Below are 11,805 nucleotides of genomic sequence, written 5' to 3'. Positions count from 1 at the left end.
CAAGAGACAGCTATATCTGGGTCCTTTCAGCAAAATCTTGCTAGTGAATGCAATGGTGTCAGCGTTTGGATGCTGATCATGGGATGGATCTCTGGATATGGCAGTCTCTAGATGGTCCATCCTTTCGTCACAGCTCCTCCTCCTCCTCCTTCTTCTTCTTGTTTTTTGAGACAGGGTTTCTCTGTGCAGTCCTAGCTGTCCTGGAACTCACTCTGTAGATCAGGCTGGCCTTGAACTCAGAAATCTGCCTGCCTCTGCCTCCCAAGTGCTGGGATTACAGGCATGTGCCACCACTGCCCGGCGTACTTTTGCTTCTAACGACTGCATTCTTTGCTTTTCTTTTTCTCACCTTTTACCTCATCTGGGATTTCGTGGGTGAATCTCTTTGCGCTGCTCCTAGGCACTCTTTGGCTCAGTTCCTCCCAACAGAAAGCCTGTACCACTGAAATGCTCGATGGCTGTAGACAACGTCCCCACCTCCTCCTCCTTAACCAACCCTCTTTCCGGTGCCATCAATTTCCTGATCTTTATTACATTAGTTTAAATTGAAGATTATTAGCTTTCTGTTTAGTAGGTATGCTTAAATTTTATGAAAATTATGTTTATATTACTGTTTGAAATCCTTCACGGGCTGCCATCTGTGTCCTCTAATGACTGTAAAATTCTGAATTCCCTGTTCATTATTTCAAGTACAAATTGCAGCAGGAAAAAAAAAAGCACAGGAGATCATTTTCCTGGGGTCTCACGTATAAAAAATGGCCAAGGCTCGCCTTTTGAGACCGAGGTGACCATGTAGCTCTCAGACTCTGACATCTCCTCCAGGATTCTGTGCCGTTAGTTAGTCCTGGTTTCTTTTCTCATTGAATGTCAAGACAGGAGATTGTTTAAGCCTCTGGTATTTTTTAACTTTTATGGGGAGCATTTGACAATCTGTTATTTTTCTTCTGAAAATTTGTTCACTGCCCCCCCCCCCGCCCCCTAGAACTCCTGAGACAATGAGAAATGTCCCACTCCTTGACATTTGCCAGAATGTAGCTAACTGAGAAGGGGGGGGGGACCTTTGATTTTGCTTGGAATCAATGGAATGAACGATTCCTTTGTGGGCTACTGAGTAGATTCTTGCCACGAGCCTGTCCCGAGACCCAGACCCCAGCTCTCAGACGAAAGGAGATCTCTTTCCCTTCTGCCTCCTCACTGGACTCCATGTCTGACACAGAGGTGCCCTTCCCAGGCCTGTTCCTGGCAGGAACTGTAGTGTGTGTATTCCTCCTTCCCAATCTGTCTGTAGCCAGCTTGTAGCCTTCAGCCACACATCTCCTTTCTTACCCGGTCTGGAGGACGTGTGCCTTTTTCTGTAGACACTGCATTTCTGAACCACAGAATGGTTCCAGGCTAGCTCTGTGGCTTTGTGTCTCACTTGGTTGTTGGTAACTGATCCACCTATTGGCTTCTGGTGGTCACTATCCCTTCAGAAGCCTGTGCCTCTGGGTTGCTGTTGTTTTCTTTTCTTTCTTTCTTTCTTTCTTTTTTTTTTTTCTTTTTCTTTTTTGATATTTTCTCCTGGCCAGTGCTAAACTCATTTGACTTGGACTTGACAAGTTTTATCCTTCCTTTTGAGAGAGGTTGACAAAATCTTGGCATGGGAAGGCATCTCTCTCCACTTCTCCATAACATTCCACGAGTCAATGTGGCTCTGTGATAGCACCAGGAAGCAAGCTGGGAGTAGTGTTCAAAGCTGGCATGTGCTCACCAATAAAAATGATCACAATGGGCTGAAGAGATGGCTTAGCTGCGGAGAGCACTTGCTCGTCCCCTAGAGGACCCAAATTTGGTTCCCAGTACTCGCATCTTTCTGAACTCGCATTGCATGACTCACAGAGGCCTGCTACTTCATGCCCATTTCTGGCCTCAGAAGACACTTGCATAGAGGTGGGGCATGCACACACACAGATATATACACATGTGTACAAATAAAATATTTAAAATATAGATGGAAGGGGTAAGTTACAGAGTTGGAGGTTGTTAAAAGCGAGCTAGCTGAATCTTCTTCCAAAGAGGAGTAGATGTGTGACATTGACAGAGCAAGGTCAAAGGCTTCATAAATGCACTCTTTGGAACTCGGAGGGTCACTGCTGACAGAGTAGAAATGTTTCCAACTGGGTACCTCAGAGAAGGGGGTTTGGAGATAAACGTGGACTGTGTGAGAAACTAGCCCTCCCCATTCTCTGTTCTGCAACACAGCTTAAGGTATTACTTTGTGACCAGGCTCTCTGAACAAAAAACTTGAATGGCGTGTATTTGGATATTGAAAACACTGCAGAATGTTTTAGAATAAAGCCTGCTGACTAGAGGATAAGGGCTGTACTTATATTTTATGAAATGTGTTCTTCTTGCTGTGGGTTTAAACTGTCATCATTTTAATGTGGCTTACAAATGTGGGACAAAACCGTGAGAGAGTTGGAGTCAAGAACACAGGAAAAGACGTAAGACCTAGAAGGTCCCCAGTGAATTCAGCTGCCCTTTCTCCATCACTCTATGTACCTTTGATTTTTATGTCCTTCTGGAAAAATTAAATTGGAACTCCCCTTTATCACTTCTTCATTTCATTTTTCCAATTGCAAAAAGGGCAGGAGCTTAATGTGCTGCAGACTAAAGCTGCAGGGGCAGCTGGGCACACATGGGCAGATGCCCGAGTCTCTGGACAGCTGGCTGAGTCCTGGGCTCCATTTCCAAAGTTTGAGGCTTCGGGCAGCGGCTGCAACCAGTGGGCAGGTGAGGGGGGTCAGGCTCATGGCCACACCGGATTTCTTTCTCGTTTAGTGAGAAGCAGAAGGAATATTTAAATGGCGAGAAGAGGTGTCTCTCCAGTTCTCTTTATTCTTTAACCAGAAAGACATTTCTTTCCTACCCTCTGAGAATAAGGCTTCTTCTTTAAAACATGAAAAGCTATTTTTTTTTAAAGAAAAGATCGATCCAAGCCACTGAAAGAACAGTCCATTCACAGAAGCACTGGCCTCCCCAGGGAGCTTGCTAGACACTCTTATAGCAGGGTACCCTCCCCTGAAGCTCCCTGCTCAGAGCTTTGTCTTAAAGGGATGCTTATGGGTAGTGTGTAAAGAAACAATGTGTGAAGTGTCTGTCATTGCAAGGTGCATATAAGGGATTTAAGGTCAAGAAAGTTGAAGTGGATCTTCACCCCAGCTTTGGCTCATCTGGGGCACATAGTAAGGATACTGGTGGCCAGCCCCACCTAGAGTAACTAGAGCAAGCAATTCCTGGGGATACGGATGTAGATATGTTTTGGAAGAACCCCAGGAGGTCTCAAAGTGCAGCCAGAGATGAGAATATCCATTCAGTGATACCCAGGCTACTCAGCTAATGCAGACCAAGGGTAAACTGAGGATCCGAGGGGCTCTGTGCTGCCTGCCTTCTCCCTGCCTTTGAGATACAAAGGAACCATGCATACTCCGTTGCCAAATCCACAATGCTGGTGAGATAGTTTCAGACCCCATCCTTGAGTTATAAAGTAAACCTATTTACTTGAAAGATGCCTGGCTTTTGTGCACCCCACAAAAGGACACTACATAGGGTGGTGTGGGGAGCCCAAGAACTGCCATTCTCAGACTGAGAGCAGCTTCAATTCTACCCAGCAACTCAAGCAGAAAGCATGGTCACTGGGAAACTAGTCAACCTGATTTCCTAGTTTTATAACTGAGAGACAAAATAAAATAAGGGCCGACAGAAGGTGCACATGTTTGAAATACTTTTGCGTGAGCACATTGCCCCAGCCAAATGCTAGCCTCTTGAGGCATAAATTAATTTAGCACAAATGCATGCCTGGTTGGGTCTGGAGTCTGCTATGATGATCCATAAGTGTTAGACTTTGGGACAACAGCTTCAGTATTGACATTTCCCCAACTAGCTGTGATTTCTTTCCTTTCCTTCCTTTCCTTCCTTTCCTTCCTTCCTTCCTTCCTTCCTTCCTTCCTTCCTTCCTTCCTTCCTTCCTTCCTTCCTTCCTTCCTTCCTTCCTTCCTCTCTCTCTCTCTCTTCTCTCTCTCTCTCTCTCTCTCTCTCTCTCTCTCTCTCTCTCTCTCTCTCTCTCTTTCTTTCCTTCTTCAACAGACTGTTTTTCTTGGAATGGCTTTCTTGGGAGGGTTTGCAGACACGATTCTGGTCATGTGTACAGGCCTTGAAGAGCACTTTCATGAATACAGAGTGGCAGCTGTGCAAGAAGACAAGACGCTCTTTACTCAGAGAGTATGCACCCCAGTAAGCATATTGCCGTGGAGATCTCCTCGAGTGCCAGTGGCACCCCTGGTGCGCTCATGCGTGTGTACACAGCCTTACCTGGTACTGCAGCCCAGTACAGAGAATGAGGTGGTCGTAGAACACAATCTCACTCTTGGAAACCACAACCTGCTTGGCTGCTCGATCTATGGCCGTCATTCGACCAACCACCACGTTCACCCAGGAGCACAGTGACATCAGCGCATAATCTTTATCATTAAAACAGTGGCTGCAGAGAGAGAAGCTTCGTCAGTGACATTTGAGCAGCTGACAGCGGGCATTAATTAGACATCTGGCAAGCTGGTTCAAGTCCCCTAGTGAGCTGGGTCTGTGCTCTTGCTGTGAGTTTACCAGGACCAAGACTAAGAGATTTTCCCCCCCTTATGAAACACTTAGTCACAAATGACATTCTCCTATTAAAGCTAAATTGTTCCACCTGGTTTAGGCTGGTCCAAAAGGGAAGGGTGTGTGACTGTGTACGTGGATCTCTTACACTTCCTTCTGTCCCTATTTCATGATGATCGGAATCTACTTGAACTGTTAAACTGCCCTACTGGCCACAGATGGCTCAGTAGTTGACAGCCCTGGCTGATCTTCCAGAGGATCCAGGTTCGATTCCCAGGACCCACAAACATCAAAGGAATGTATAGGAAGGAATATAACACCACGGGGAACCCCCAAAGTCAGGTGTATGAATCCTAAAATGTGGGAGAAGCCTCTCACTTGCTTTGAACAACTTTACGTAAAGGACTCATTCCTCGTGTACAAGTAACAAAACCCGTTTTCAGAAAATGTCACTTAGAGAGTTAAGTTCACAGCGTGTGCGATGCCTGGAGATTTGGGAGCCCAGCATGTGGGGCAGAGGTGGTCTATGGGGAGCCAGTACTTCCCCATCAGCCTGCGGAGGCTGAGAGCTCCGGGGCTATGGGATGCTGGTGGCTGAATGTGCTCTCTTCTTCTTTCCCCGTTCTGTTTCAATTGAACATTCTATTGTTATGACAGCTGAAGCAGGATCCTTGTGGTTTGAGTTTATTTAGAAAGGTGGGGCTTTTTTAAGGGGTTCTACAGAATTTTCTTAAGGGTTTCACCTTCTATAAGTGACATTTTCAGGATCCTGGCTTGAGGATTGAGAATCTGCATTGACAGGACAACAGGTAATCCATTTAAATGTAGGCTGCATCATCTTTTTTGCTAAGAACTGTGCCAAGGTCTGTATCTTTCTTCTTTTGCCAATAAGCTGGGACCCCAGAGACCCTTTATCCCCATCCCCTCACCTCCCAGTGTAGGATAATGAGCCCATCCCATGTGTTCTGTGAGAATGTAGGAGATGCTGTTTTGTCGAGCGTGATGCATATGTGAAGGCTCTTATTCTAAATACTATTAATGATACATAATCCTGTTTACTCTCTTTGGAGGCAAACAGGATTCTGAAGTGGTAATGGGAGGACATTTTTTCTTTTTGATCCACGCATGAGTCTGGTCTTATGACACAAAGAGCAGTCTCGTAATGGATGCACATTAGACCCCGTTACGGGGCCTGTGAAAGGAGACGGGAGCACTGGGCTTTGTGCTTCTCCATGAAACAACACTTAAAAACAAGAAAATTTCTCCTTAATAAAGAGTAAAATAAGGGGCTGGCCTGTCACAAGAAAATAATGGGCAGTGAGATGAAATTCTCTTTTTAAAAAAACCATTGATAGCTTTACAGGAATATATGAAACTTCGCTGTTTCCACACAGTGTGGGAGACACACAAAGGATTGTTCGCATTTGATATTCGGTCTCTACCATAAGCCATCCAAGATGAAAATAAATAAATAAATAAATAAATAAATAAATAAATAAATAAAGTTAGTGCCCAGGGATTAGTCTTGGGAGGATTTACCCAAAGATAAAAGCTCTCCGGAGGGTGGGGAGGTGGGGGTGGGGAACTTGTGGGCAGCTAAGACAATGCTGTTCCTAATGGCAGTGGGACAGTGGGGTTGGCAAAGTCAGAACGAATGTTTCAGAGTTAGAATCTGAAACCCTGTCCAATGAGAGCTGATGCTTAGGAACACTGGGTTTTAAAGAAGCTTTGCTGGGACACAAAAAGAAGGTCTTAAGACAGTGGCTGATAGTGGCACAGTCTCTTAGCTTCCTCATTCCAAACGCCATTGTGTAAACTCATCTCCTCATCTGGGGTAGATATTACTACCCCTCTGGACTGTCTGCTGTGCCTCCACCAGAGGAGTCAAACTATCTATTGTGAAGTTCTCTGACACATTTATTTATTTATTTATTTATTTATTTATTTATTGCTAAGCAGCATTACAAGCCTAAAGACTTTAACAGAGGGGCTGGAGAGATGAATCAGTGGTTAGGAGCACTGACTGCTCTTCCAGAGGTCCTGAGTTCAATTCCCAGCAACCACATGATGGCTTTCAACCATCGTTAATGGGATCTGATGCCCTCTTCTGATGTCTGAAGACAATGACAGTGTACTCATATACATAAAATAAATATCTTAAAAAAAAAAAAGACCTTTACAGAGCAGAGACTGCTTCCCAGCTTCACACCCTCACCCGGGTCCTCTGGAGAAAGAGGCAAGGACCAAGGAGGCAGCACAACGCACAAGGATGGGAGTTCATCTTCCACAAGCAAGCTTGGCACTGACTCAAAAGTCACGAGAGAGGGGACTGGGGATGTAGCTTGGTGCTAGACTGATTGCCAAGCATGCACACACACACACACACAGACCGAGAAAAATGCAAAGTCATCTTCATAGAAAGATTTGTCTATGGAGAAACAGCGGGCAGTGGTGGCACAGGCCTCTGTCCCAGCACTCCGGAAGTGGATAAGCATTCCGGAAGTGGATAAGCCCGGGAGCCAGAGCGAGGCCCTATCTCAACAAACAAAAACATGTCCGGGAAATTTCTGGGAGACAGCATAGGCAAGGTAAAGGAGTGCACGAGGTGTGGCTTTCATGTCAAAGTCTTACACGCCTGAAACCCGGAACCCGGAACCCCGCAGTGAGAACCCGCCCAAGCCCTCAGGTGCAGGAGCTGAAGCTACTCCACAGAAACAAAGGTCTGAACAGACTCACACCTCAAAGGACCAGGATTCTTCAGAAGTGGAAAGAAACTTTGAGGTTTGTAGGGGATTAGCTGTGACACACTGGGAAGGACTGCTGTAATTAACTTTCAATTATTCAGGGTTGATTGCCCAATTAGTGGCTTTCTCCTGCTTCCTGTTTCTCTTCCCTCCCACACTTTTTTTCCAGCTGCCTCCTAGGTACATCGTTAGCACCTCAGCCAGAGGCTAGACAAGGGGGTGGGGGGTGGGAGGGCAGGATGAGAAGACAAAAGTGGCTATTTTTTTTTTTAAATCAACAACAGTAATGAAGTAAAGAACTAAGGACAAGTTCACTGTCCTTGGTCTTCTTAACAGAAGAAAGAATTTGGATTATTAGACTTATGCACGTTATTATTATTGAACACCATGATCCGTTCTGAGGACCACTGAAAGGCAGTGCCCTATTCTGGGGTCAACCTCAGGTCCCTGACCATCCTGATTCTGTGAAGATTCCCACCCAAGCGGGTCTGGCTGTTCGGTCTTGTCCTTCATGAAGAGGACGTTTGCTGCTTCTTCTGGGGTGATCTTCATCTATTTCACGTTATAAAGTCCCTGCTGTAGTGGAGTGCATATTGTCCCTTAGGACTTGGGATGGAGATAACAGATGCTGTCTTACAAGGATGATGATGTAATATTTAGGAGGATTTCATGAGCCAGAAAAAAAAAAAAAAAGAGCAGAGTAAGATTTAGTTGAGTGTGTTGGTTGTTGCAAATAAATGTGATAGTCAGTTTAGATTGTGGGAGTGGACATTCAAGTAAAAGGAAAGCAAAGATTTGCCTGCCATGTTTGGGGTGCATCTTAAGATTGCTGGTCTGGAGGGAATGGAGAGGACTCGGCAGAGATAATAAATGATATCGTCCGTGAAAACAGGTAGATTTGTATAAAGTTCATGTATCCCAGAACACTCTGTGATGATGGCGGCATCCTGAAGGTAGCTATGCTACTGTGGTAGCATGCTAGCTGTTTGAGCCGGGGAGGCAAATGAGAGTGGGGAGCTGAAATTTCCAACTCATTTCATTTTAATTAATTTAAACGGAAACAGCCCCTTGTGGCTTGTAGTGACTATTCTGGACAGTGGAGTTCCGGGAGGCAAGGAGCTGATAGCACCTGAGTAACATTTGTGTGTGTGTGTGTGTGTGTGTGTGTGTGTCTGTGTCTGTGTGTCTGTGCTGTTCAGGGGACTGGGTTGAGAGGCAGACAGACAGGGTAGAGGTCTGGAGTAATACCAGATTACTCCATGCAGAAAAGCAAACCGATCATCCTCACTATGTATGCTATGACACGCCCAACCTTGGAATGGGCAGAAACTTCCACCACGTCGGTTGACTGACTTCAATTCACATTTCTTTAGAATAGTATAATTTAGAAAATGAGAACAGGGCTGGAGAGTTGGCTCCGCAGCTAAGGGTACTGGTACTCTTGCAAAGGACCTGGGTTTAGTTTCCAGTACCCATGTGGTGGCTCACAAACACTGGTAACTCCAGTTTCAGAGCATCTGGTGCCCTCTTTTGACCTCAGCAGGCACAGGGCACACACATGGCACATAGACACACAGACAGGTGAAACATTCACACACGTAAAATAAAACCAATCTTTTAAAAAAAGATTAAAAAAGAAAACGAGAAAGCAGGAGAAAGGGAGACCCACGGGTCGACCTCTCTTCCTGGCCAGGACTTGGTTATATGCTTGTTTTAACCAAAAATAAGCACTTTTCTTTTCTTTTCTTTTCTTTTCTTTTTCTTTTTCTTTTTCTTTCTTTCTTTTTTTTTTTTTTTTTTACAATCAAGAAAAAGTAGATTCAAGGTAAATGTAATTCCTTGTCTAGACTGTAGTGGTAGGAGTGATTCTAGATCTGGAATACCCAGTGAAGGTAAAACAAGCTTTCCTTCAAAATGATAGTGAATTCCTTTGTGAGGCTATGCCAGTGCCTGGCAAATACAGAGGTGGATGCTCACAGTCAGCTATTGGATGGAACACAGGGCCCCCAATGGAGGAGCTAGAGAAAGGACCCAAGGTGCTGAAGGGGTCTGAAACCCTATAGGTGGAACAATAATATGAACTAACCAGTACCCCCAGAGCTCCTGTCTCTAGCTGCATATGTAGCAGAAGATGGCCTAGGCAGCCATCATTGGGAAGAGAGGCCCCTTGGTCTTGCAAACTTTATATGCCCCAGTACAGGGGAATGCCAGGGCCAAGAAGTGGGAGTGGGTGGGTAGTGGAGCAGGGCAGGGGGGAGGGTATAGCAGACTTTCGGGATAGCATTTGAAATGTAAATGAAGAAAATACCTAATAAAAAATTGAAAAAAAAAGTCTGCTATGCCACCACCTGCCCCCCTCCCCCCAATCTGGGGTGGGAACAATTTCCCTTACTTTCTTGCCACTTCAAACACTAGGAGACTGTTTTTCCAGCAGGGAGCCTGTGTTTTGCTTCCAGAAACTGAAATTGGTGGACGGTATACAATAAGGAAACATTTCTAAGAACAGGTGTGGTCAAACGGTGCGTCTACTGGAAAAGAAGAGCAGAGCTCTCCTGGCCCAGTTAGCACACCAGCTTCAGGTGCCTATGGTGAGGGAGGGGAGAGAGAGACTCACACCCTAAGGGGATGCTCGTGGGGTACACACATGGCCATGATTTCTCTGTCCTGTTTCTCATAACCCAATGTAGAGGCAGCTGGGCCAGTGAGCTCCATTCAACTGTAGGAACAGGGGAACTTTCTCCCTATAGATACAAAATGCCAGCCCCATCCTGCCATGCTCATTCACTCATTGCCATAACTAGTCTTGTGTAAACGTGACACAAGCTGGAGTCATCTGAAAGAAGAGAGCCTCAGCTGAGAAAATGCCTCCCCTCCATAAGAGCTAGCTGTAAGGTGTTTTTTATTAGTGATTGATAGAGAAGATTGATAGCCCATGATGGGTGGTTCCACCCCTGGGATGGTGGTCCAGGGTTCTATAAGCAAGCCAGTAAGCAGCACTCCTGCGCCATCTCCTGCAGGTTCCTGCCCTGTGTGAGTTCCTGTCCTGACTTCCTTCGGTGATGAACAGTGGTGGGGAAGTGTGAGCCTTTGCCAGACTATTTCGTCACAGCAGTAGAAACCCTAAGATGATCATTGATGGGTTTAAACTTGTATTTCCCAGGTAATTCCTGGACTCTAGAGGGAAAGTCCCCCACTTTCCCCTTTCCACTTCAAAGATCTATTATTCAACATTAAAAAGGGGAAAAAAAAAGACTACACACAAACTAGGAAGTCAATTAGGAAGGAAAACGAATCATACTCGCTTGCTAGAAACTTCCTCTGTTCATTGTGCAAAAGTCTTTTTCCTGGGAGTCCATGGGTTGAAATCAGGGTGAGATTATTAAATTTCAGGTGAGAGCTGAAGAGAAAGAAAAAAAGAAAAAAAAAGTTAAAAACTGACTGAACAAACAAAAATTTACTGCGATTCAGTTCATCTGCCATCTGACTCTTGGCCTTTCCTTTGGTGGTAGGACCTCTTACCACACAGATCTTCAAATGGAGCCTTCACAGCAGAAAAGACAGTGGTGTGGAAGTGGCTGATTGCAGAGAATTCTAGAGGTTATGCCATGTTTGAGTGTCAGCCCACTTCCAAGAAACTGGACTCCTAACCCCCACAGTGCAGCACACACTTCGAATGTATTTCCCTTGGAGTCCTCAAGGCAACACAGTGAAGTCAGTAATGTTATTAGCTCTATTTATCTCAGGTAAAACTGAGGCACAATGATTTTCAGAGTCCATCCATATTAAGTGTCACCTCACCTAACCTCTGCCTGTACAGTGGCCCCCTAGAACTGGAGGTGTGTGCAACAGGATGCCCCATTGAACACCAAAATCTGAAGGTGCCCAAGTCTCTGATTCAAGATGCCATGACAGGCACACATAAGGTATATACCACCACTTGAATACTTAATATCATTGCAGAATTGCTTATAACAACTTACACAGAATAAAAAGTAAGTAGCTGGTCTCCTGCTTGTGCTCAGAGCAGTCAGGTTTTTCTCCCAAGGATTCTCTGCTGATGCTGGTTGCATCTATGGATGAAAACCCCAAGGGAAGACTTGCAGGAGGCACTGTCCTGTGGGCCTCAAGTCGTTCAGATGCTTTTAACACATCATCTAACTCCCACCGTTCGACACCAGCCTTTCCACTTTCAGACATGCACAGTTACCCGTGTCAGGGCACCAAGACTGTCTGTCACCTAGCAGAATAGTCTCAAGGATCCTTTCTGAGAACAAGGCTGTCATGTGGCATGACAGCATACAACTACAATTCCAGAACTTGGGAGGCTGAGGCAGGAGGATCATCAATTGCAGGCTAGTTTTGGCCACACAGTTGAGTCTCTTTCTTTCTTTCTTCTCTTCTCTTCCCCTCCCCTTCCCCCTCCCCT

General features: G+C 45.4%; 1 protein-coding gene across 2 annotated transcripts in view; it reads right to left on the bottom strand.

Moving 5' to 3' along the window:
- Cfap61 (cilia and flagella associated protein 61) overlaps positions 1 to 11,805 on the bottom strand; it is a 260,144-nt gene that overhangs the window by 97,879 nt on the left and 150,460 nt on the right. For both annotated transcript variants that reach the window (XM_021156892.2, XM_021156893.2), the window contains exons 19-20: positions 10,678 to 10,776; positions 4,351 to 4,519 (exon numbers count right to left, since the gene is read on the bottom strand). In XM_021156892.2, coding sequence (XP_021012551.1) covers positions 4,351 to 4,519; positions 10,678 to 10,776 — 268 coding nt within the window. The remainder of the gene's footprint in view (positions 1 to 4,350; positions 4,520 to 10,677; positions 10,777 to 11,805) is intronic.

Source organism: Mus caroli, chromosome 2 (genome assembly GCF_900094665.2).
Source record: "Mus caroli chromosome 2, CAROLI_EIJ_v1.1, whole genome shotgun sequence".
Classification (NCBI taxonomy): Eukaryota; Metazoa; Chordata; class Mammalia; order Rodentia; family Muridae; genus Mus; species Mus caroli.
Note: the sequence above shows the minus strand (reverse complement) of the source record. Positions and strands in the feature narration are given on the sequence as shown.